General features: G+C 47.1%; 2 protein-coding genes across 2 annotated transcripts in view; both read right to left on the reverse strand.

Moving 5' to 3' along the window:
* The window catches only part of LOC138950241 (uncharacterized), a 54,569-nt gene extending 44,770 nt beyond the window's left edge, over nt 1-9,799 (reverse strand). The window contains exon 1 of the mRNA XM_070321972.1: nt 9,691-9,799. Within this exon, the coding sequence (XP_070178073.1) occupies nt 9,691-9,756 (66 nt within the window). The 5' untranslated portion in view covers nt 9,757-9,799. The remainder of the gene's footprint in view (nt 1-9,690) is intronic.
* LOC138949825 (uncharacterized) overlaps nt 1-27,143 on the reverse strand; it is a 484,249-nt gene extending 457,106 nt beyond the window's left edge. Inside the window, exons 1-2 of the mRNA XM_070321601.1 lie at nt 26,736-27,143; nt 12,902-12,971 (exon numbers count right to left, since the gene is read on the reverse strand). Of these exons, the coding sequence (XP_070177702.1) occupies nt 12,902-12,952 (51 nt within the window). The 5' untranslated portion in view covers nt 12,953-12,971; nt 26,736-27,143. The remainder of the gene's footprint in view (nt 1-12,901; nt 12,972-26,735) is intronic.
* Between the last annotated feature and the right edge of the window lie 256 nt (nt 27,144-27,399).

Raw genomic sequence — 27,399 nt, forward strand, 5'->3', positions numbered from 1 at the left:
CTGACATGATGGAGATGGGGGCGACATGATGGAGACGGGGCTGACATGATGGAGATGGGGGCGACATGATGGAGACGGGGCTGACATGATGGAGATGGGGGCGACATGATGGAGACGGGGCGACATGATGGAGACGGGGCTGACATGATGGAGATGGGGGCGACATGATGGAGACGGGGCTGACATGATGGAGATGGGGGCGACATGATGGAGACGGGGCTGACATGATGGAGATGGGGGCGACATGATGGAGACGGGGCTGACATGATGGAGATGGGGGCGACATGATGGAGACGGGGCGACATGATGGAGACGGGGCTGACATGATGGAGATGGGGGCGACATGATGGAGACGGGGCTGACATGATGGAGATGGGGGCGACATGATGGAGACGGGGCTGACATGATGGAGATGGGGGCGACATGATGGAGACGGGGCTGACATGATGGAGATGGGGGCGACATGATGGAGACGGGGCGACATGATGGAGACGGGGCTGACATGATGGAGATGGGGGCGACATGATGGAGACGGGGCGACATGATGGAGATGGGGGCGACATGATGGAGATGGGGGCGACATGATGGAGACGGGGCGACATGATGGAGACGGGGCTGACATGATGGAGATGGGGGCGACATGATGGAGACGGGGCGACATGATGGAGACGGGGCTGACATGATGGAGACGGGGCTGACATGATGGAGACGGGGCTGACATGATGGAGATGGGGGCGACATGATGGAGACGGGGCTGACATGATGGAGATGGGGGCGACATGATGGAGACGGGGCTGACATGATGGAGATGGGGGCGACATGATGGAGACGGGGCGACATGATGGAGACGGGGCTGACATGATGGAGATGGGGGCGACATGATGGAGACGGGGCTGACATGATGGAGATGGGGGCGACATGATGGAGACGGGGCTGACATGATGGAGATGGGGGCGACATGATGGAGACGGGGCTGACATGATGGAGATGGGGGCGACATGATGGAGACGGGGCGACATGATGGAGACGGGGCTGACATGATGGAGATGGGGGCGACATGATGGAGACGGGGCGACATGATGGAGATGGGGGCGACATGATGGAGACGGGGCTGACATGATGGAGACGGGGCTGACATGATGGAGATGGGGGCGACATGATGGAGACGGGGCTGACATGATGGAGACGGGGCTGACATGATGGAGATGGGGCTGACATGATGGAGATGGGGGCGACATGATGGAGACGGGGCTGACATGATGGAGATGGGGGCGACATGATGGAGACGGGGCGACATGATGGAGACGGGGCTGACATGATGGAGATGGGGGCGACATGATGGAGACGGGGCGACATGATGGAGATGGGGGCGACATGATGGAGACGGGGCTGACATGATGGAGACGGGGCTGACATGATGGAGATGGGGGCGACATGATGGAGACGGGGCTGACATGATGGAGACGGGGCTGACATGATGGAGATGGGGGCGACATGATGGAGATGGGGGCGACATGATGGAGACGGGGCGACATGATGGAGACGGGGCTGACATGATGGAGATGGGGGCGACATGATGGAGACGGGGCGACATGATGGAGACGGGGCTGACATGATGGAGACGGGGCTGACATGATGGAGACGGGGCTGACATGATGGAGATGGGGGCGACATGATGGAGACGGGGCTGACATGATGGAGATGGGGGCGACATGATGGAGACGGGGCTGACATGATGGAGATGGGGCTGACATGATGGAGATGGGGGCGACATGATGGAGACGGGGCTGACATGATGGAGATGGGGGCGACATGATGGAGACGGGGCTGACATGATGGAGACGGGGCTGACATGATGGAGACGGGGCTGACATGATGGAGACGGGGCTGACATGATGGAGACGGGGCTGACATGATGGAGACGGGGCTGACATGATGGAGACGGGGCTGACATGATGGAAACGGGGCTGACATGATGGAGACGGGGCGACATGATGGAGACGGGGCGACATGATGGAGATGGGGGCGACATGATGGAGACGGGGCTGACATGATGGAGACGGGGGCGACATGATGGAGACGGGGCTGACATGATGGAGATGGGGGCGACATGATGGAGACGGGGCTGACATGATGGAGACGGGGCTGACATGATGGAGACGGGGCTGACATGATGGAGACGGGGCGACATGATGGAGACGGGGCGACATGATGGAGATGGGGGCGACATGATGGAGATGGGGGCGACATGATGGAGACGGGGCTGACATGATGGAGATGGGGGCGACATGATGGAGACGGGGCTGACATGATGGAGATGGGGGCGACATGATGGAGACGGGGCTGACATGATGGAGACGGGGCTGACATGATAGAGAGGAGGCCGATATGACAGATAGGGAGCCGATATGATGAAGACAGAACCGACATAATGGAGAGGGAGCCAACATGATAAATGTGGAGGACATAAAGGAGAGGGGGGCGATATGACAGAGAGCGGGGCGATATGACAGAGAGGGGGGCGACATGACAGAGAGGGGGGCGATATGACAGAGAGGGGGCCGACAAGATAGAGAGGGGGGCGATATGACAGAGAGGGGGGCGATATGACAGAGAGGGGGCAGACATGATGTGAAGGGGGCCGACATGATAGAAAGGTGGTCGATATGATAGAGATCGGGCCGACATGATGGAGACGGGGCCGACATGATGTGGAGGGGGATGACATGATAGAGAGGGGGCCGATATGAAAGAGAGGGGGCCGACATGATGTGGAGGGGGCCGACATGATAGAGAGTGGGCCGATGTGATAGAGAGGAGGCCGACATGAAGGAGAGGGGGCCGACATGTTAGAGAGGTGGCCGACATGATGTGGAGGAGGCCGATATGATGGAGAGGGAACTGACATGATGGAGAGGTGGCCGACATGATGGAGAGGGAAACGACATGTTAGAGAGGTGGCCGAGATGATGTGGAGGGGGCCGATATGATGGAGAGGGAACTGACATGTTAGAGAGGTGGCCGACATGATGTGGAGGGGGCCGACATGATCGAGAGGGGGCGGACATGATAGAGAGGGGGCCAACATAATGTGGAGGGGGCTGATATGATAGAGAGGGGGCCGACATAAAGGAGAGAGGGCCGACATAAAGGAGATAGATAGAGAGGGGGCCGACATGATGGAGAGGGGGCCAATATTATAGAGAGGGGGCCGACATGATGTGGAGGTGGCCAATATTATAGAGAGGGGGCTGACATGATGGAGAGAGGGCCAACATAATAGAGAGAAGGCCGATATAATGGAGAGTGGGCCGACATGATGTGGAGGGGGCCGACATGATCGAGAGGGGGCCAACATAATGTGGAGGGGGCTGATATGATAGAGAGGAGGCCGACATAAAGGAGAGGGGGCCGACATGATAGAGAGGGGGCCGACATAATGTGGAGGAGGCCAATATTATAGAGAGGGGGCCGACATGATGTGGAGGGGGCCAATATTATAGAGAGGGGGCTGACATGATGGAGAGAGGGCCAACATAATAGAGAGAAGGCAGATGTGATAGACAGGGGGCCAACATGATCTGGAGGGGGCCAACTTGATGGAGAGTGGGCCGACATAATGGAGAGGGAGCCGACATGACAGAGATGGAGCCGACATGATGGAGAGGGGGCCGATCTGATGGAGAGGGGGCCAACATGATGGAGAGTGGGCCGACATAATGGAGAGGGAGCCAACATGATGGAGAGGGAGCCGACATGATAGAGAGGGGGCCGACATGATGGAGAGGGGGCCGACATGATGGAGAGGGAGCCGACATGATGGAGAGGGGGCCAATCTGATGGAGAGGGGGCCGACATGATGGAGAGGGAGCCGACATGATAGAGAGGGGGCCGATCTGATGGAGAGGGGGCCGACATAATGGAGAGGGAGCCGACATGATGGAGAGGGAGCCGACATGATGGAGAGGGAGCCGACATGATGGAGAGGGAGCCGACATGATGGAGAGGGGGCCGATCTGATGGAGAGGGGGCCGATAGGGGGCCGACATGATGGAGAGGGAGCCGACATGATAGAGAGGGGGCCGATTTGATGGAGAGGGGGCCGACATAATGGAGAGGGAGCCGACATGATGGAGAGGGAGCCGACATGATGGAGAGGGAGCCGACATGATAGAGAGGGGGCCGATATGATGGAGAGATGGCCGACATGATGTGGAGGGGGCCGACATGATAGAGAGTGTGCTGATTTTGACCGGGGTGATGCATAGATGCATACATATATGCGTATATTTTGTTTTAAGAGGTCCTAGTGTACTTATTCTTAAAGTTTGAAGGGAAGCGTCAAAACTTTTTCTTTTTTTGGAAATTTTAAAGGTTTTTTTGTGTGTGTGAAATATCATTTTCCAACAAAAATTGTACACATTTACATTCATATCGGTTTAAAAGTCTTAAAGGAGTTATTCCTGAAGTTTGAAGGGGGAGGGGGGTCAACACTGACTGGCCTAGTCAGTTTTGACCGGGGGGTTATTCTGGGCTACCTGATTTTTACCCCCCCCCCCCCCCCCTCAAACAATAGATATACGTAGTTGTATACATATATGCATAAATATTGTTTCTAAAGGTCTTAATGTACTCATTCTTGAAGTTTGAAGGGGGGTAAAAATTGACTAGGGGGGGGGGGGGGTCAAAACTGACTAGCCCAGAATGACCTCCCGGTCAAAATAGGCAGCTACACCGGGCCGGATTCTCATCCGAGACCTTAAGTCACGCAAAACTTATGTTTTCAAACCATACTGAGAAAGAGAGAGAGAGAGAGAGAGAGAGAGAGAGAGAGAGAGAGAGAGAGAGAGAGAGAGAGAGAGAGAGAGAGAGAGAGAGAGAGAGAGAGAGAGGGGGAGAGACTTTGGGCTTGCCGTGACTGACTGTCTTTGTAACCGAGACCAAGACTTTGCCAACACAACTGAAGAGACTGGACAGAGAGAGAGATAGATTGATTGATTGAATTTTATTTTTTGAGGGTAACAGAATAAGCAATGTATAGATGCATATCCCATGAGCTGCTTCTTTGTCTCTGTAATGCTACTATGGGTATATATGTTGTATTTTTCGGCTTCAATAAATACATAATGGGCTCAAAAAAATATATCATAGTACCGATTCCGGTTTGGCCGAGGAACTATACTTCTGCCTACACTTGACACTGCACCGAACATGTTTCAGTGGATTGATGAAGAGCATTGCTCACGGCTAAACAAAAGAAAACACAACATTCACAGAGGACAAAACCATGATACGTATCTGTGGTATGCGATACAGTAAACAAAGCGTTTATCTTTACACTTTGGGTGCAGGTCGAGTAAAAAAAGAACAAAAGCGAAGAATCAACTGATAGTGACAGTGTTGGGCGCAAAGTAAGAATCCGGGGCAGAGTTGGAATAATCGGGATTTCCCGAAACCTCATTTGATTTCCAACAAAGCGCCGCATTTCCGGAAACGAGCTGCCTCGTTCTAGAAATGGCAACCCTTCGACTGGCACAAAAAAAGTATACCCTTTTCACAGGTCATGAATAAGGTATATGAAAAAGCAAGGTCTTATACAGGGGAAGTCTTGAATTGGGGGGTTCTCTCAGTGACACTCAGCGCATGCAGCTGGCTAGTTGCTGCTGTCTCCATCTATTTTGAACACAATGATTTTTTTCTCAGAGTAGAGTGTTAGTTTGTTACAACAGGCTGAAATCATCTTTAATTTGAATCAACATTTTGCAACTATCACATCAATATAGCGCACAGACTTGCACATCACGTTTTAAGAGCCTAGATTACCATGCAGTGACAAGAGCCTACTCAGTAAAGGGACGTAATGCTGTATCTGCAGCCCAGAGAGACTGTGTGAGTTTAATATATATAATCAGTTAAGACTGAGTAAAAACGGTTATCGATAGTTACCAGTGAAAAGTAACTTGTATCGGAACACTCTTGTTGTGTTTTGGTTGTTGTAAAATGCAAGATCTGAAACGTTAAAAATTACGTAAAATTGGTGCGTTTTGGTCGAGTGGGATGGGTCGTTGAACTGTGTTGTTACAGCCCGCCGAAGTTATCAAAAGCGTTGCTTTTCGTAATTCGGTTGGTTTGGTGCGTTATAAAAGGCATCTGCTTTTTCAAGACTAAGCATTGATCACTTTAAAACACAAGGATCATCATAGGCCATCATGACTTGTATCATTTTACATCGCATTCTAAGAAAGAGCAGAATTCTCACTATGCGCGCGGTACATTTCTAGAATCGCGTAGCGCAAAGTTGGAATTCCTACAATGGCGGCCATTGTTGGAATTCCAACAAAGCGCAGGTCATTTCCGGAAAAGCGCCGATGACGAGATGGGTCGCAACAACAGCAAACGAACCTCGCTGTTCATTTGAGGTGAAGCTAGAGTAACCTCCCTTCCTCCGTGTGTTCCAACAAGCAAAGATGCACTGTGTACCTTTTTGACTGGCCGGTTCGCTTCGTCATCCAGCACAGGCTGTTTCATCCATTTTTCGAGCATGTCCAACTTTTTTGCTTTACACTGACGTAAGTACATGGTTATATGAAAGTATCCAAGAGCTCAGCAAACGTGTATTTCATCCTGATGGAGTAAAATCAGTCCAAACGGTATTCAACACGCAGTTTCAAGGAGCAGCCATTACACCGTTTTAGACAGAATTGACGCTACCGGTATGGGTTGATTAACGCAAGCACGATCGAACAAATTAACTAAGAGATATATTTCACGAACATGAAATGACTGCTTAAATCTAAAGGAAGTTATTCAGTAAAATGTTAGTTTATTTTCGTAATTCTACACTCCAACACAAAAATTAAACTAGAATTGGGATCCGAGTTAACCAAACCGGTGTTGGCAACCGTGCCTGGAACTGTGACCTTGGGCGGACTCAGAACCTAAATCGAAACTGTCTTTGATTCAATGAAAACTTTCATTGTGTGTGCTTTCTTTACTATCTTGAAACTAAAATGCATTCAAAAGCAAATCGAACAGTGGTTTGAATGTAGATTTAACACACATTTACGGATGCACTTGTTTGCACTTCATTTCTTCGGCGACGTGGCTTTAGCATGGGGTAGTGAAGAGGAACACACCTCGCTGGCTCACCTATTTTACACACCACAGACAACTACAGTGCTTTATTGTGGTCCACGTTGTCTTTGGTGTACGCATGGGATATACAGCTTACAACACTCGTGTTTTTTTTATATGGCTTGTATTTCAGTCAAGACCCAGCGGGAATATCATCGGGATTCACTCGCCAGAGGCTCGTGAATCCCTATGATATTCATCCGCTGGGTCTTGACTGAAATACAAGCCATATAAAAAACCACTCGTGTTGTAACCTATACTTATTTTCATCCGGCCCTCGCCCATTGAGGGTAACTCGATTAATACCAATAAGAAATAGAAGTTAAGTTAACTGCAATGCAATTAACATAATTAACATGTCAAACAATTAAAAAGACATTTCAATATACATTATGAATATCAAGTAACAATGAAATATTATCAAAGATTTACTTAATTAAGAGAAACATCATGTAGAGTTCTTTGAAGGATGTTTCACTGACTTGCATTTTAATTATATTAGGAATGGAGTTCCACAACAGTGCGCCACAATAAGAAAGACTTGACTTTAAGAGAGATTGATTGATTGATTGATTAAACTTTATTACAGAAGGATGGAGATTTTAGGCGTTGCCTAGTCTTACAATCTGTCCTTGCTAACTAACATGAATACAAAACAGACATGAAAACATTATAAGAGCAAAAAAAGTTGACGGCAAAAATAATCGTACATATGATAATAAATGGCATTTAAAGGCAAAGAAAAAGTTATAGTATTTGATACTATTAAATACAATAACAGCAATAGAAATATGAAAATAGAAATAATGGTAATGATGATGATGTCATAACGATAATAACAATACTAACTGTTAAAAAAAACCTAAAAAAAAACCCAGCAATAATAAAAATGATAATGAGAGAGAGAGAGAGAGAGAGAGAGAGAGGGAGAGAGAGAGAGAGAGAGAGAGAGAGAGAGAGGGAGAGAGAGAGAGAGAGACATGGAGACAGACAGACAGAGAGAGAGAGAGAGAGAGAGAGACAGAGACCGAGACAAAAAGAGAGATGCTGCAGAAAATCTACTCGCTAGCCAAAACGCAGTGACAGGAGCATGTAATCTCTAACAATTGGTAGTTTCCAGCTTCTACCCTTTGCTTTGCCCTGCACCCATGCTTCGTAATAAAGGTCCCAGTACATTTCTTTCTTCGACGTCAAGTGTTACGCTGAGACGCGCATTTGTTTTTTTCCCCTGGCTGGGCGTGTACACGCGAGTAAAGCTAATATCTCAAGACTGACTAACGTTGGGAACCACCGTGTGGCAAGCTACTCACCAAACTTGACCTCAATTGACCCCGGAGTACCAGAGACACAAGTCTAGCTCAATTGACCCCAGAGTACCAGAGACACAAGTCTAGCTCAATTGACCCCAGAGTACCAGAGACACAAGTCTAGCTCAATTGACCCCAGAGTACCAGAGACACAAGTCTAGCTCAATTGACCCCAGAGTACCAGAGACACAAGTCTAGCTCAATTGACCCCAGAGTACCAGAGACACAAGTCTAGCTCAATGGACCCCAGAGTACCAGAGACACAAGTCTAGCTCAATTGACCCCAGAGTACCATAGACACAAGTCTAATCCGTAGACAAACAGAGAAACAACCAAACAGAGAAACAAGCAGAGAAATAAATAGAGTGAAACCTAAAAGCCACGGCTTAAAAAGTTCAGTTTAAAAAGATATGTCAAGAACGTTTCTTTGGTTTCTACTCGACCGCTGGAATCATAATTATCAGACACTGCCAACCCTCCCCCAATCCCCCCCCCCTCCCTCCCCGAAAAAACCCAACGCCAACCACCAACATGCTCATTAACTCCAGACCCGATAACTGAATTACTTCTTTTTTTGGTGTACAGTAACTTCAGCTTACGCACGAGCAGTCCCTAAGTGGAAATGTGTATGTTAAATGGTCTGACGTTTGTGCTCTGTCGACAAAATTTCCGAATTTCGAGATCGACTAAACAACGTGGTCTTTATATATATCTATGCCTGTCTGTCTGTCTGTCTGTCTGTCCCTCTCCCTCTCTCTCCCTCCCTCTCTCGCTCTTTCTTCCTCCCTCTCTCTCTGTCTCTCTCTCTCTCCCCCTCTCTCTCTGTCCCTCTCTCTCTCCCTCTCTCTATGTCCCCCTCTCTCTCTCTCCCCCCCCCCTCTCTCTCTCTCTCCCTCCCTCTCTGTCCCTCTCTCTCTCCCTCTCTCTCTATCTCCCTCTCTCTCTTCCTATCTCTCTCTCTTCCTCTCTCTCTGTCTCTCCAGGGGCGGATCAGTTGCTTTGTAAGGGGGGGTGCACTTTGAATCGAAAGTGAACGAAATGGTCATAGAATCAGCTTTCCAAAATTTTTTTTTTTTTTTTTGCTGGAGGGGGGGTGCACGTGCACCCTGTGCACCCCCCTCGTCCGCCCCTGCCCTCTCTCTCTCTCCCTCTCTCTCCCTCTCTCTCCCTCTCTCTCCCTCTCTCTCTCTCTCCCTCTCTCTCTCTCTCTCCCTCTCTCTCTCTATTGTGTGCCCACCACCTCACTCACCGCGACCCGAGCGTGGTGAAGAGACAGGCTGCGCTGGATGGTGGTCTTGGAGTCATCTTCATACATCACCAGCACTGCGCCGTGCGCGTCCAGCACACAGTACCTCCTGTCAATCTGTCACACACACACACACACACACACGCACACACACACACACACGCGCGCGCGCGCCCGCGCACGCACGCACGCACGCACGCACACACAGACACACACACACGCACAATCACACACACACACACACACACACACACACACACACACACATTTAAATTACATCAACATTGAAGAACAAGTCGCGTAAGGCGAAAATACATTTAGTCAAGCTCAGTCGCACTCACACAATGAAATTGAACGCATTGCATTTTTTCCGCAAGACCGTACACTCGTAGCATCGTCTGTCCACCGCTCGTGGCAAAGGCAGTGAAATTAACAATCCAGAAAAGCGCGGTAGCGGTTGCGCTGAGGAGGATAGCCCGCTTTTCTATATCTCTATTCTTTTTAACTCTCTGAACGTGTTTTTAATCCAAACATATCATATCTATATGTTTTTGGAATCAGGAACGGACAAGGAATAAGATGAAGTTGATTTTAAGTCGATTTCGGAAATTTAATTTTAATCATAATTTTTATAATTTTAATTTTCTGAGCTTGTTTTTAATCCCAATATAACATATTTATATGTTTTTGGAATCAGAAAATGATGAAGAATACGATAAACGTAATTTTGGATCCTTTTTATAAAAAAAGTATTTTAATTACAATTTTCAGATTTTTAATGACCAAAGTCATTAATCAATTTTTAAGCCTCCGAGCTGAAATGCAATACCAAAGTCCGGCCTTTGTCGAAGATTGCTGGGCCAAAATTTCAATCAATTTGATTGAAAAATGAGGGTGTGACAGTGCCGCCTCAACTTTTACAAAATGCCGGATATGACGTGATCAAAGACATTTATTCAAAAAATGAAAAACACGTCGAAAAATGTCATAAAGATCGGTCCAGTAGCCTCTGAATCGCTCTACACACACACACACACACACACACACACACACACACACACACACACACACACACACACACACACACACACACACACACACACACACACGCACGGCACACATACACCACGACCCTCGTCTCGATTCCCCCCTCTATGTTAAAATATTTAGTCAAAACTTGACTAAATGTAAAAAGTAGGTAAAACGCAGTCGTCTGACTATTTTGTTCGATTTTACACGCCTTTTCTATAATCACTCAATTGAAATTCATGTATGGTAAACAGTCAATGTAGCAGCGGGTTGGGTTTTTTTTACATGGCAGGTGTCAACTTCGTGAGAAGCTGTGAAACGTGTGTGTGTGTGAAACGTGTGTGTGTGTGAAACGTGTGTGTGTGTGAAACGTGTGTGTGTGTGAAACGTGTGTGTGTGTGAAACGTGTGTGTGTGTGAAACGTGTGTGTGTGTGAAACGTGTGTGTGTGTGAAACGTGTGTGTGTGTGAAACGTGTGTGTGTGTGAAACGTGTGTGTGTGTGAAACGTGTGTGTGTGTGAAACGTGTGTGTGTGTGAAACGTGTGTGTGTGTGAAACGTGTGTGTGTGTGAAACGTGTGTGTGTGTGAAACGTGTGTGTGTGTGAAACGTGTGTGTGTGTGAAACGTGTGTGTGTGTGAAACGTGTGTGTGTGTGAAACGTGTGTGTGTGTGAACCGCTGCAATCATGCTGGTTGCTGTCTTTTGCAAAATGACTACACAATAATGATAAACCTTAGAAATGTGTCGGATGGATCATGACAAGTGTTCTTTGACTAACAGAGAAAGACACTTAAAAAAATACCATCTCCGATCCAAAAAGTGTCTTCTCCTTCACGTGGAGCCATCCTTCCTTGGTGGCTGATGGTGCTTGCTGCATGGCTCCTGGGGCCTGTACCTGTGTGATATAACAAATAGCGTCATGTTAGTAGCACCCCATAGCACACATATCACGTCGTCATTGCTGCATGGCTTCTGGGGCCTGTACCTGTGTGACAGAACAAATAGCGTTATGTTAGTAGCACCCCATAGCACACATATCACGTCGTCATTGCTGCATGGCTTCTGGGGCCTGTACCTGTGTGATATGTAACAAATAGCGTCATGTTAGTAGCACCCCATAGCACATATCACGTCGTCATTGCTGCATGGCTTCTGGGGCCTGTACCTGTGTGATATAACAAATAGCGTCATGTTAGTAGCACCCCACAGCACACATATCACGTCGTCATTGCTGCATGGCTTCTGGGGCCTGTACCTGTGTGACATAACAAATAGCGTCATGTTAGTAGCACCCCATAGCACACATATCACGTCGTCATTGCTGCATGGCTTCTGGGGCCTGTACCTGTGTGACAGAACAAATAGCGTTATGTTAGTAGCACCCCATAGCACACATATCACGTCGTCATTGCTGCATGGCTTCTGGGGCCTGTACCTGTGTGATATAACAAATAGCGTCATGTTAGTAGCACCCCATAGCACATATCACGTCGTCATTGCTGCATGGCTTCTGGGGCCTGTACCTGTGTGATATAACAAATAGCGTCATGTTAGTAGCACCCCATAGCACACATATCACGTCGTCATTGCTGCATGGCTTCTGGGGCCTGTACCTGTGTGACATAACAAATAGCGTCATGTTAGTAGCACCCCATAGCACACATATCACGTCGTCATTGCTTCATGGCTTCTGGGGCCTGTACCTGTGTGATATAACAAATAGCGTCATGTTAGTAGCACCCCATAGCACACATATCACGTCGTCATTGCTGCATGGCTTCTGGGGCCTGTACCCGTGTGATATAACAAATAGCGTCATGTTAGTAGCACCCCATAGCACGCATATCCCGTCGTCATTGCTGGGTGCTGTATCAATCCTGTTTGACAGAGAGGAACACTTGTCATGTTAGTATCACGTCAAAACATTCACTCCAAGCTCTTGTTTGTGTTCATCTCTTAGACCTACTGACACATTCCTTGCAAGAGACGTACAAACAGCGACATACCTGACGACCACACACACATACAGTGACCTACCTGACGAACACACACACACAGAGTGACCTACCTGACAACCACACACACATACAGTGACCTACCTGACGACCAGACAGACAGACAGTGACCTCCCTGACGACCACACACACAGACAGTGACCTACCTGACGACCAGACAGTAACCTACCTGACGTGGTGTCTTGGGTCTGGCCCCGCCTCCTCCCTGTTGGCTCGCCATTGTGCTCGCCCTGTCTCACCTGAAACATCAACAACGTATTTTGATAATCAAAACTACCTTGCTGCTCAGATTATCCAAACTGTTGGGCGTCCACTTCGAAATGACATGGAGACAGGTACAGTGCGCGCTGCACGCACATTTTGAAATAGTCGAAGCTGAGATAACTCAGAACTCAGAACGGTTTATTGTACTAAGGCCACAGACCCATATGGGTCACAGACCACAAACCAAGGGGAATGGGGGAAGAACAAAACAAGGAACAACACAAAACACAACAACAACGACAACAACCATGAAATAAATACGTGAATAAACATTACTGCTACTTGAACTCAGAAACATTACACATCAACGTATTCATTTACAATAAACCTATGAAAACAATTGTCTTCGTCTGATTGCATAACTGGCATTCACAACATTATATCATTTAGCAGTCGGTCTTCAACAACATTATTGTATTCAGTAAGTGGTCTTCAACAACATTATTGTATTCAGTAAGTGGTCTTCAACAACATTATTGTATTTAAGTAAGTGGTCTTCAACAACATGATTGTATTCAGTAAGTGGTCTTCAACAACATGATTGTATTCAGTAAGTGGTCTTCAACAACATTATTGTATTCAGTAAGTGGTCTTCAACAAAATTATTGTATTCATGATACGGTCTTTTACAACATCATTTTATTCAGCAAGCGATCATTCCCATCATTATTTTATTAAAATAATAAGCTGGCTTTCACTAGATTATTTTATTCAGTAAGCGTCTTTCACTTCATTATTTTATTCAGCAAGGGGTCATTCACAACATTATTTTATTCAGCAAGCGACCATTCCCATCATTAATTTATTAACTAAGCTGGCTTTCACTAGATTATTTTATTCAGTAAGCGTCTTTCACTTCATTATTTTATTCAGCAAGGGGTCATTCACAACATTATTTTATCAAGAAAGCGGTCTTTTCCAACATTATTTTATTCAGTCTTTCACTGTCTTTATTATTTTATTCAGGAAGCTGATATTCATGACATTATCTTATTTAATAAGCGGTCTTTCACCATATTATTTCATTCAGCAAGCGGTCTTTCACTTAATTATTTTATGCAGTAAGCTGTCTTTCACTACATTATTTTATTCACCAAGTGGTCTTGCACAACATAATATTATTCAGTAAGCGGTCTTTCACAGCATTATTTTATTCAGTAAGCGGTCTTTCACTACATTATTTGATCAAGAAAGCGGTCTTTCACTAGATTATTTAATCCAGCCAGCAGTCTTTCAAAACAATATTTTATATAGTGAGTAGTCTTTGAATAGATAATTTTTTTCAGCAAAGTCTTTCAATAGATTATTTTAATCAGAAAGCGGTCTTCCACTTCATTATTTTATTAAACAAGTGGTCTTTTACAACATTATTTTATTCAGCAAGCGGTCTTTCACAACATTATTTTATTCAGAAAGCGGTCTTTCACTACATTATTTAATTCAGTAAGTGGTCTTTCGCAACATTCTATTCAGCAAGCGGTCTGTCACTAAATCGTTTTATTTCGTAAGCGGTCTTTTACAACATGATTTTATTCAATAAGCGGTCTTTCACTACATTTTTGTATTCAGTAAGCGGTCTTTCACTAGATTAACAAATTCAGTAAGTGCTCTTTCACAACATTTTATTCAGCAAGCGGTCTTTCACTAAATAATTTTGTAAACGGTCTTTTACAACATTATGTTATTCAGCAAGTGGTCTTTAACAACATTATTTTGTTCAGCATGCGGTGTTCTACAAACATTTTAGATTATTTTATTCAAAAAGTGGTATTTCATAACATTATTTTATTCAGCAAGCAGGCTTTCCAAACATTATTTTATTCAGCAAGCGATCATTCCCATCAATATTTGATTAAATAAGCTGGCTTTCACTAGATTATTTTATTCAGTAAGCGGTCTTTCACTTCATTATTTTATTTAGCAAGGGGTCATTCACAACATTATTTTATTCAGCAAGCAGTCTTTCACTTCATTCACAACATTATCTTATTTAATATGCGGTCTTTCACTTGATTACTTTATTCAGTAAGCGGTCTTTCACAACAGTACCTAATGAAACAAGCAAACAGCAATATTGTATTCAACAAGCGGTCTTTCACTAGATTATTAATTCAACAAGCGGTCTTTCTCTAGATTATTTTATTCAGGAGCTGTCTTTTATTAAATTATTTTATTCAGCAAACGGTCTTTGACAACATTATTTCATTCTGCAAGCGATCTTTCACTCGATTATTTTATTCAATAAGTGGTCTGTCACAACATTTTGTATTCAGCAATCGGTCTTTCACTACATTATTTATGTAAGCAAGCGGTCTTTCACTAGAGTATTTAACCAGAAAGCGATTTTTCACTACATTATCTGATTTAGTAAGCGGTCCTTCACTAGATTATTTTATTCAACAAGCGGTCTTTCTCTAGATTATTTTATTCAGGAGCGGTCTTTTATTAAATTATTTTATTCAGCAAACGGTCTTTGACAACATTATTTCATTCTGCAAGGGATCTTTCACTAGATTATTTTATTCAGCAATCGGTCTTTCACTACATTATTTAAGTAAGCAAGCGGTCTTTCACTAGATTATTTAAGTAAGCAAGCGGTCTTTCACTACATTATTTAACCAGAACGCGGTCTTTCACTACATCATCTGATTTAGTAAGCGGTCCTTCACTAGATTCTTTGATTCAGCAAGCTTTTTTTGACTGCATTAAAATGTTATGTATTCAGTAAGCGGTCTTTCACAACATTATTACATTTAGTAAGCGATCTTTCACTACCTTATTTTATTCAGTAAGCGGTCTTTCAATAGATTATTTTTTTCAGGAAGCGGTCTTTCACTTAATTTTTTTATTCAGTAAGCGGACTTTCTCAACATTATCCTAATTAGTAAGCGGTTTTTCGCTGCATTTTTGTATTTAGAAAGCGATCTTGCTTTACATTATTTTATTAAGCAAGAGGTTTTTCAATTAATTATTTTATTCAGCAAGCGGTATTTCGATAGATTATTTGATTCAGTAAGCTGTCTTTCCCAACATTATCTTACTTAGCAAGCGATCTTTCACTAGATTCCTTTATTCAGCAAGCGGTGTTTTTACTGCATTTTTGCATTCAGAAAACGGTCTTGCACTACATTATTTTATGAAGTAAGCGGTTTTTATGTTAATTATTTTAGTCAGCAAGCGGTCTTTTACAACATTATTTTATTCAGCAAGCGGTCTTTCACAACATTATTTTATTCAACAAGCGGTCTTTCATTAAATATATTTGACCAGAAAGCGGTCCTTCACTACAATATTTTATTCAGCAAGCGGTTGTTCACTGAATTTTTGTATTCAGTAAGCGCTTTTTTCACAATATTATTTTATTTCGTAAGCGGACTTCAACAATATTATTTTATTCAGAAAGCCATCTTTCACTACATTAATCTATTCAGTAAACGGTCTTTTACAACATTGTTTTTTTAAGTAACAGGCCTTTCACAACATTATTTTATTTAACAAGCGGTCTTTCACTAGATTATTTACTCAGTAAGCGTCTTTCACTAGATTATTTTATTCAGCAAGCGGTCATTTACAACATTATTTTATTCAGCAAGCGGTCTTTCACAATATTATTTTATTCAGTAAGCGGTCTTTCACAATATTAGTTTGTTCAGTAAGCGGTCTTTCACAATATTATTGTATTCAGTAAGCGGTCTTTCACAATATTATTGTATTCAGTAAGCTGGCTTTCACAATATTAGTTTGTTCAGTAAGCGGTCTTTCACAATATTATTGTATTCAGTGAGCGGTCTTTCACAATATTATTGTATTCAGTAGTCCGTCTTTCACAACATTATTTTCTTCAACAAGCGGTCTTTCACAATATTAGTTTGTTCAGTAAGCGGTCTTTCACAATATTATTGTATTCAGTAAGCGGTCTTTCACAATATTATTGTATTCAGTAAGCTGGCTTTCACAATATCATTGTATTCAGTAAGCGGTCTTTCACAATATTATTGTATTCAGTAAGCTGGCTTTCACAACATTATTTTGTTCAGTAGTCAGTGGAGAAAGACAGAGGAGGGTGGCATAAAAAAACACAGCTAAGAACTGCATAGTCTGTGAATCGCTTTATCGGGTAATGTGAAGAGAGACACAGAGAGAGAGAAAGAGAGAGACAGAGCAAGAGAGTGAGAGCGAGGGAGAAAAGAGAGAGAGAAATTATAGAAAGAGAGACAGAGACAGAGAGAGAGAGAAAGAGAGAGAGCAAGAGACAGAGCGAGGGAGAAAAGAGAGAGAGAAATTATAGAAAGAAAGAGAGAGAGAGAGAGAGAGAAACATTGAAACATTGAACATTGAAACATTGAACTTTATTACAGGAAAGATAGCATTAGGTCCGTAGGACCTTTCTTACAGCTAGTCTTGATCTAAGCAAAATGGTTATAATCGAAATGGGAATACATAGGAACAAACTTTTTATGATGAAACGCAGACACACGCAATAATAGTAATATAAGAATAAGATCATTTTTTATCGACATGTGATATTACCCGCTATTACGAGCTAGTCGTGTGACAGAGAGTTTTCTTGCACACGAGACTGTAGATGTTTCACGACGGCTTTAGCCGGAGTGAAACAGCAGCAGTCGAGTGTGCAAGAACACTCTCTGTCACACGACTAGCTCGTAATGGCGATTATGTCTCACAGCTTCAACAGAGGAGAGAACAAACACGTTTTGCGTACTCACGCTTGATAAACCTAAACACAGGAGCAGCCATTGTGGAAAGATCTACTTTTTGACGAAAGTGAACGAACTATGAATGACGTCTCGGTATATGTGAATGACGTCACAGTCATCGTCACAGTCTGTATCTTTTGAAGCATTCCATTCTTCATGACGTCTTTCTGTGTCTGCATCCGCGAAATGTTTGTTCTTTCCGGGGTCTTTGTCATCTATGTTCAGAACTCTGTCCTTCTAGTTTCAGACTAACAGGCCTCCTGAGCGAGCCACTTTCCAAGGGAAGCTAAACTCGCGTATGGAAACAGTACTGTAGTCTGGGATGCCGTTTTCAGTATTCTCAGCGTTGAAGAATTTGTAAAGAGAAGACACGACAACAGCAGGAGAAATAAAAGTCGTGTGTGCATTTTGGGGCTTTTGGAGGGACGATTTCGAGTTTGAATCCGTTCTTGCACATGCTCCAAAGCGTGTAACATACAATCTTGCACACGTTTGCTTTGGTAGTGGCAAAGAAGGAAAGCGTGTGACATACAGATATACAACCATACATTATCAGAACACACACACACATGTATATATACACGCACACGCACACACACAGAGAAGATCAACTAACTTATAAGGCAAGCCAACATAACACGACACACTAACCAGATAAAGGATCAGGTAGCAAAGTTAAAAAAATAAAAAATAAAAAAAAATAAAAACCCGTTCATGACCTAATATATACCATCTTAGATTATGAAGGAATCACCATGCCAATATAAAATGCAGTAATACTATCTTAGATACTAGAAGGAGTAATACACGAGAATGTATTCTTATCACACCAAGTTGACGCAAGACACATACATGCACATTTTCAGAAGGATAAAAGGCACACATACGTTTGAGCAACCAGGCACATTACATTAAAGTGATGTTTGAATGTATTTTTGCAGATGTGTTTTGAATGTTTTAAGGTTACTGGTCGATTTTAAGCATGTAGGTAGGGAGTTCCAGACATAAGCTCCCGAGTATGAAAGACTAGTTTTAAATATGTCAATGCGTGGCTTCGGGCAGGCCAGATTATGCTTGAAAGTGGAATACCGAGAAGGTGTTGATTGAAACAAGTGAGTTAGATATTCGGGTGCTTGGTCATGTAGGATCTTGTGCATGAAAACTGATTTATTAAATAAAAGCTGTTGTTTAAGTTGAGGTATATTGAGGGCTGTCAGTTTTGCGTCAGTAGTTAGTGATGGGTCAGGCAGAATGAGTTTAGCTGACCTACGATGACGAGAATTTATAGTTTTGAATAATGCATCACTACAGCCATCCCAGATGACAGAGGCATAATCAATGTGAGGTTTGATGTGGGCGTTGTAGAACATTTTTCGGGCGTCTAAAGTTATGACTGACTGAAGTTTTGAAAGTAGGAATAAATTTCTTGAAACGCGTTTACACAGATGTTCAATGTGGGAATGCCACCTAAGCTTATCATCGATAATCACGCCTAGCAGTTTGTGTTCGCTAACCTTTTCTATTGAGTTTCCGTTGATGGTGAGATCTAGTGAGAGGGGGGACAACTGATGCTTCTGGCGCGTTGTAATTACCATTGATTTAGATTTCAGAGGGTTTACGACCATGTTGTTTTCAGAGCACCATTGTGAGATGTCTCTAAGGGTGTGCTGAAGAGATTGTTGAATATTTTCAAGACGTCTATTTTGTGTCCGTAGTGTTGTGTCATCAGCGAGCATGTGGCATTCTACTGAGTTGTCAGAGAAGTGAAGTGGAAGGTCATTAACGTAAATACAGAAAAGAATAGGACCTAAGACAGAGCCCTGGGGTACTCCATATAACACGGACTCCTCTCTTGAGTACGCACCATGTACATAGACTTGTTGCGATCGGTTTTCAAGGAAAGACTGAAAGAAAGACAGAGAGTCAGATCCATTGAGATATAGTGATAATTTGTTGAGGAGAATTTTATGATCAACGAGGTCAAAGGCCTTAGAAAAATCTAAGTATACGACCCCAGAGAGCTGGGAGGAATTTATGGCTGACAGACATTTGTCTGTCAAAAGCGAGAGCGCAGTAGAACATGAGTGGTTACTGCGGAAACCAGACTGCAAGGGGTGGAAAAGGGCCAAACGGTCCATGTATTTTGTGAGATTAATGTGAATATGTCTTTCAAGAAGCTTTGATAGTACTGAGAGTAAGGAAATAGGGCGGTAGTTGCTAATATCAGAAGTGTTTTTGGATTTGGGGAGAGGAATAACTTTAGCTTTCTTTAGTGCTTGCGGAAAGGTGTTGCGCTGTATGCAGAGATTAAAGATATATGTGAGAGAGTCAACTGTGTAAGGAAGGGAGAGTTTTAATAAGTGGTTGCTGATTTCATCAGGTCCTGAAGATTTTTTGTTCTGAAGTTGTGAAATCAGTCGTCCTAATTCGTGCAATTCGGGAGAGAGAGAGAGAGAGAGAGAGAGAGAGACAGACAGACAGACAGACAGAGCAAGAGATTGAAAGCGAGGGAGAAAAGAGAGAGAGAAATTATAGAAAGAAAGAGAGAGAGAGAGAGAGAGAGAGAGAGAGAGAGAGAGAGAGAGAGAGAGAGAGAGAGAGAGAGAGAAAGAGAGAGAGAGAAATGGATAGCTGAACTGAACAGAACTTTTTTTTTTGCAAAGATGGGCCTTTTCAAACAATCTTTCCCTGAGACAAACAAACAAACAACATGATCAAATTATACTAACACTATAAGAACTAAAGAAGCAAGAGTAGAATAAAAACACCTCTTGACACTCGCATTGAGCGAGAGATAGTGAGAAACAAAATGGGAGAGAGAGAGAGCCAGAGAGAGATAGATAAAGAGAGATAGATAGAGAGAGAGTGAGAGAGCGAGATAATAGTAAGAGAGGAGGGAGACTGATAGAAAGGGGGGGGGGGGGAAGAGGGAGACAGAGAGAAGGGTGATAGATAGAGGGGGAGAGAAAAGGGGGGGGGAGAGGGAGACAGAGAGAAGGGTGATAGATAGAGGGGGAGAAAAAAGGGTAGGAGAGGGAGACAGAGAGAAGGGTGATAGATAGAGGGGGAGAGAAAAGGGGGGGGGGAGGGAGACAGAGAGAAGGGTGATAGATAGAGGGGGAGAGAAAAGGGGGGGAGAGGGAGACAGAGAGAAGGGTGATAGATAGAGGGGGAGAGAAAAGGGGGGGAGAGGGAGACAGAGAGAAGGGTGATAGATAGAGGGGGAGAGAAAAGGGGGGAGAGGGAGACAGAGAGAAGGGTGATAGATAGAGGGGGAGAGAAAAGGGGGGGAGAGGGAGACAGAGAGAAGGGTGATAGATAGAGGGGGAGAGAAAAGGGGGGGGGAGAGGGAGACAGAGAGAAGGGTGATAGATAGAGGGGGAGAGAAAGGGGGGGGGGAGAGGGAGACAGAGAGAAGGGTGATAGATAGAGGGGGAGAGAAAAAGGGGGGGGGAGGGAGACAGAGAGAAGGGTGATAGATAGAGGGGGAGAGGGGGGGAGAGGGAGACAGAGAGAAGGGTGATAGATAGAGGGGGAGAGAAAAGGGGGGGGGGGAGAGGGAGACAGAGAGAAGGGTGATAGATAGAGGGGGAGAGAAAAGGGGGGGAGAGGGAGACAGAGAGAAGGGTGATAGATAGAGGGGGAGAGAAAAGGGGGGGAGAGGGAGACAGAGAGAAGGGTGATAGATAGAGGGGGAGAGAAAAGGGGGGGGAGAGGGAGACAGAGAGAAGGGTGATAGATAGAGGGGGAGAGAAAAGGGGGGAAGAGGGAGACAGAGAGAAGGGTGATAGATAGAGGGGGAGAGAAAAGGGGGGGGGAGAGGGAGACAGAGAGAAGGGTGATAGATAGAGGGGGAGAGAAAAGGGGGGTAGAGGGAGACAGAGAGAAGGGTGATAGATAGAGGGGGAGAGAAAAGGGGGGGGAGAGGGAGACAGAGAGAAGGGTGATAGATAGAGGGGGAGAGAAAAGGGGGGAAGAGGGAGACAGAGAGAAGGGTGATAGATAGAGGGGGAGAGAAAAGGGGGGAAGAGGGAGACAGAGAGAAGGGTGATAGATAGAGGGGGAGAGTGGGGGGGGGGGAGAGGGAGACAGAGAGAAGGGTGATAGATAGAGGGGGAGAGAAAAGGGGGGGGGGAGAGGGAGAGAGAGAGAAGGGTGATAGATAGAGGGGGAGAGAAAAGGGGGGGAGAGGGAGACAGAGAGAAGGGTGATATATAGAGGGGGAGAGAAAAGGGGGGGAGAGGGAGACAGAGAGAAGGGTGATAGATAGAGGGGGAGAGAAAAGGGGGGGGGGGAGAGGGAGACAGAGAGAAGGGTGATAGATAGAGGGGGAGAGAGGGGGGGAGAGGGAGACAGAGAGAAGGGTGATAGATAGAGGGGGAGAGAAAAAGGGGGGGGAGAGGGAGACAGAGAGAAGGGTGATAGATAGAGGGGGAGAGAAAAGGGGGGGGAGAGGGAGACAGAGAGAAGGGTGATAGATAGAGGGGGAGAGAGGGGGGGAGAGGGAGACAGAGAGAAGGGTGATAGATAGAGGGGGAGAGAAAAGGGGGGGAAGAGGGAGACAGAGAGAAGGGTGATAGATAGAGGGGGAGAGAAAAGGGGGGGGAGAGGGAGACAGAGAGAAGGGTGATAGATAGAGGGGGAGAGAAGGGGGGAGAGGGAGACAGAGAGAAGGGTGATAGATAGAGGGGGAGAGAAAAGGGGGGGGGGAGAGGGAGACAGAGAGAAGGGTGATAGATAGAGGGGGAGAGTGGGGGGGGGGAGAGGGAGACAGAGAGAAGGGTGATAGATAGAGGGGGAGAGAAAAGGGGGGAGAGGGAGACAGAGAGAAGGGTGATAGATAGAGGGGGAGAGTGGGGGGGGGGAGAGGGAGACAGAGAGAAGGGTGATAGATAGAGGGGGAGAGAAAAGGGGGGGGGGAGAGGGAGAGAGAGAGAAGGGTGATAGATAGAGGGGGAGAGAAAAGGGGGGGAGAGGGAGACAGAGAGAAGGGTGATAGATAGAGGGGGAGAGAAAAGGGGGGGAGAGGGAGACAGAGAGAAGGGTGATAGATAGAGGGGGAGAGAAAAGGGGGGGAGAGGGAGACAGAGAGAAGGGTGATAGATAGAGGGGGAGAGAGGGGGGGGAGAGGGAGACAGAGAGAAGGGTGATAGATAGAGGGGGAGAGAGGGGGGGGGGGAGAGGGAGACAGAGAGAAGGGTGATAGATAGAGGGGGAGAGAAAAGGGGGGGAGAGGGAGACAGAGAGAAGGGTGATAGATAGAGGGGGAGAGAAAAGGGGGGGGAGAGGGAGACAGAGAGAAGGGTGATAGATAGAGGGGGAGAGAAAAGGGGGGGGAGAGGGAGACAGAGAGAAGGGTGATAGATAGAGGGGGAGAGAGGGGGGGGGAGAGGGAGACAGAGAGAAGGGTGATAGATAGAGGGGGAGAGAAAAGGGGGGGAGAGGGAGACAGAGAGAAGGGTGATAGATAGAGGGGGAGAGAAAAGGGGGGAGAGAGGGAGACAGAGAGAAGGGTGATAGATAGAGGGGGAGAGAAGGGGGGGGAGAGGGAGACAGAGAGAAGGGTGATAGATAGAGGGGGAGAGAGGGGGGGGGAGAGGGAGACAGAGAGAAGGGTGATAGATAGAGGGGGAGAGAGGGGGGGGAAGAGGGAGACAGAGAGAAGGGTGATAGATAGAGGGGGAGAGAAAAGGGGGGGAGAGGGAGACAGAGAGAAGGGTGATAGATAGAGGGGGAGAGAAAAGGGGGGGGGGAGAGGGAGACAGAGAGAAGGGTGATAGATAGAGGGGGAGAGAGGGGGGGAGAGGGAGACAGAGAGAAGGGTGATAGATAGAGGGGGAGAGAGGGGGGGGAGAGGGAGACAGAGAGAAGGGTGATAGATAGAGGGGGAGAGAAAAGGGGGGGGAGAGGGAGACAGAGAGAAGGGTGATAGATAGAGGGGGAGAGAAAAGGGGGGGGGAGAGGGAGACAGAGAGAAGGGTGATAGATAGAGGGGGAGAGAGGGGGGGAGAGGGAGACAGAGAGAAGGGTGATAGATAGAGGGGGAGAGAAAAGGGGGGGGAGAGGGAGACAGAGAGAAGGGTGATAGATAGAGGGGGAGAGAAAGGGGGGGGGAGAGGGAGACAGAGAGAAGGGTGATAGATAGAGGGGGAGAGAAAAGGGGGGGGGGAGGGAGACAGAGAGAAGGGTGATAGATAGAGGGGGAGAGAAAAGGGGGGGAGAGGGAGACAGAGAGAAGGGTGATAGATAGAGGGGGAGAGGGGGGGGGAGAGGGAGACAGAGAGAAGGGTGATAGATAGAGGGGGAGAGAAAAGGGGGGGAGAGGGAGACAGAGAGAAGGGTGATAGATAGAGGGGGAGAGAGGGGGGGGAGAGGGAGACAGAGAGAAGGGTGATAGATAGAGGGGGAGAGAAAAGGGGGGGAGAGGGAGACAGAGAGAAGGGTGATAGATAGAGGGGGAGAGAAAAGGGGGGGAGAGGGAGACAGAGAGAAGGGTGATAGATAGAGGGGGAGAGAAAAGGGGGGGGGGGGAGAGGGAGACAGAGAGAAGGGTGATAGATAGAGGGGGAGAGAAAAGGGGGGGGGGGGAGAGGGAGACAGAGAGAAGGGTGATAGATAGAGGGGGAGAGAAAAGGGGGGGGGAGAGGGAGACAGAGAGAAGGGTGATAGATAGAGGGGGAGAGAGGGGGGGGGAGAGGGAGACAGAGAGAAGGGTGATAGATAGAGGGGGAGAGAGGGGGGGGGAGAGGGAGACAGAGAGAAGGGTGATAGATAGAGGGGGAGAGAGGGGGGGAGAGGGAGACAGAGAGAAGGGTGATAGATAGAGGGGGAGAGAAAAGGGGGGGAGAGGGAGACAGAGAGAAGGGTGATAGATAGAGGGGGAGAGAAAAGGGGGGGAGAGGGAGACAGAGAGAAGGGTGATAGATAGAGGGGGAGAGAAAGGGGGGGAGAGGGAGACAGAGAGAAGGGTGATAGATAGAGGGGGAGAGAGGGGGGAGAGGGAGACAGAGAGAAGGGTGATAGATAGAGGGGGAGAGAGGGGGGGGAGAGGGAGACAGAGAGAAGGGTGATAGATAGAGGGGGAGAGAAAAGGGGGGGAGAGGGAGACAGAGAGAAGGGTGATAGATAGAGGGGGAGAGAAAAGGGGGGGGGAGAGGGAGACAGAGAGAAGGGTGATAGATAGAGGGGGAGAGAAAAGGGGGGGGGAGAGGGAGACAGAGAGAAGGGTGATAGATATAGGGGGAGAGAGGGGGGGGAGAGGGAGACAGAGAGAAGGGTGATAGATAGAGGGGGAGAGAAAAGGGGGGGAGAGGGAGACAGAGAGAAGGGTGATAGATAGAGGGGGAGAGAAAAGGGGGGGAGAGGGAGACAGAGAGAAGGGTGATAGATAGAGGGGGAGAGAGGGGGGGGAGAGGGAGACAGAGAGAAGGGTGATAGATAGAGGGGGAGAGAGGGGGGGGAGAGGGAGACAGAGAGAAGGGTGATAGATAGAGGGGGAGAGAGGGGGGGGAGAGGGAGACAGAGAGAAGGGTGATAGATAGAGGGGGAGAGAAAAGGGGAGGGAGAGGGAGACAGAGAGAAGGGTGATAGATAGAGGGGGAGAGAAAAGGGGGGGGGAGAGGGAGACAGAGAGAAGGGTGATAGATAGAGGGGGAGAGAGGGGGGGAGAGGGAGACAGAGAGAAGGGTGATAGATAGAGGGGGAGAGAGGGGGGGGAGAGGGAGACAGAGAGAAGGGTGATAGATAGAGGGGGAGAGAAGGGGGGGGAGAGGGAGACAGAGAGAAGGGTGATAGATAGAGGGGGAGAGAAAAGGGGGGGAGAGGGAGACAGAGAGAAGGGTGATAGATAGAGGGGGAGAGAAAAGGGGGGGAGAGGGAGACAGAGAGAAGGGTGATAGATAGAGGGGGAGAGAAAAGGGGGGGAGAGGGAGACAGAGAGAAGGGTGATAGATAGAGGGGGAGAGAAAAGGGGGGGAGAGGGAGACAGAGAGAAGGGTGATAGATAGAGGGGGAGAGAAAAGGGGGGGAGAGGGAGACAGAGAGAAGGGTGATAGATAGAGGGGGAGAGAGGGGGGGGAGAGGGAGACAGAGAGAAGGGTGATAGATAGAGGGGGAGAGAAAAGGGGGGGAGAGGGAGACAGAGAGAAGGGTGATAGATAGAGGGGGAGAGAAAAGGGGGGGAGAGGGAGACAGAGAGAAGGGTGATAGATAGAGGGGGAGAGAGGGGGGGGAGAGGGAGACAGAGAGAAGGGTGATAGATAGAGGGGGAGAGAGGGGGGGGAGAGGGAGACAGAGAGAAGGGTGATAGATAGAGGGGGAGAGAGGGGGGGGAGAGGGAGACAGAGAGAAGGGTGATAGATAGAGGGGGAGAGAAAAGGGGAGGGAGAGGGAGACAGAGAGAAGGGTGATAGATAGAGGGGGAGAGAAAAGGGGGGGGAGAGGGAGACAGAGAGAAGGGTGATAGATAGAGGGGGAGAGAGGGGGGGAGAGGGAGACAGAGAGAAGGGTGATAGATAGAGGGGGAGAGAGGGGGGGGAGAGGGAGACAGAGAGAAGGGTGATAGATAGAGGGGGAGAGAAAAGGGGAGGGAGAGGGAGACAGAGAGAAGGGTGATAGATAGAGGGGGAGAGAAAAGGGGGGGGGAGAGGGAGACAGAGAGAAGGGTGATAGATAGAGGGGGAGAGAGGGGGGGAGAGGGAGACAGAGAGAAGGGTGATAGATAGAGGGGGAGAGAAAAGGGGGGGGGAGAGGGAGACAGAGAGAAGGGTGATAGATAGAGGGGGAGAGAAAAGGGGGGGGAGAGGGAGACAGAGAGAAGGGTGATAGATAGAGGGGGAGAGAAAAGGGGGGGGAGAGGGAGACAGAGAGAAGGGTGATAGATAGAGGGGGAGAGAAAAGGGGGGGGGGAGAGGGAGACAGAGAGAAGGGTGATAGATAGAGGGGGAGAGAGGGGGGGGGAGCAAACGTGTTGTTTCAATGTGGAATACTAAGTGACTCTGAGCGCAGGGAAAAAAAACTCACCTCTGTCTCGATGACCACAGCAACAATCTCCTCGTCTCACAGCTAGGCGCGGTCTCTCACTCTCTGTCTCGATGACCACAGCAACAATCCCCACGTCTCATAGGTAGACGTTGTCTCTGTAACGATGACCACAGCAACAATCTCCTCGTCTCACAGCTAGGCGTGGTCTCTCACTCTCTGTCTCGATGACCACAGCAACAATCCCCATGTCTCATAGCTAGACGTTGTCTGTGTAACGATGACCACAGCAACAATCCCCACGTCTCATAGCTAGACGTTGTCTCTGTAACGATGACCACAGCAACAATCTCCTCGTCTCACAACTAGACGTGGTCTCTGTAACGATGACCACAGCATAAATCTCCCCGTCTCACAGCTAGGCGTTGTCCCTGCCAGTTTGGATGACCACAGCAACAATCTCTCTGTCTCACGGCTAGACGTTGTCTCTTGCACAATGTACAGTCCAGAAATGTAACTTGGAACGCCGGTTCTGTGCAACACCAACACGACCTGCAATGTGTGGTACCTCTCGTCAGACCCTGCCTGATCTCACTGCGTCTGTTCAATGTCAGTACACACAACGGGACACTTCGTGATTAGTGTGGAGCAGATTGTGATAGCAGTTCTCCGTCGTTCGTCCAACAATGGCTGGCTACACATAATG

Source organism: Littorina saxatilis, linkage group LG16 (assembly GCF_037325665.1).
Source record: "Littorina saxatilis isolate snail1 linkage group LG16, US_GU_Lsax_2.0, whole genome shotgun sequence".
Lineage (NCBI taxonomy): Eukaryota > Metazoa > Mollusca > Gastropoda > Littorinimorpha > Littorinidae > Littorina > Littorina saxatilis.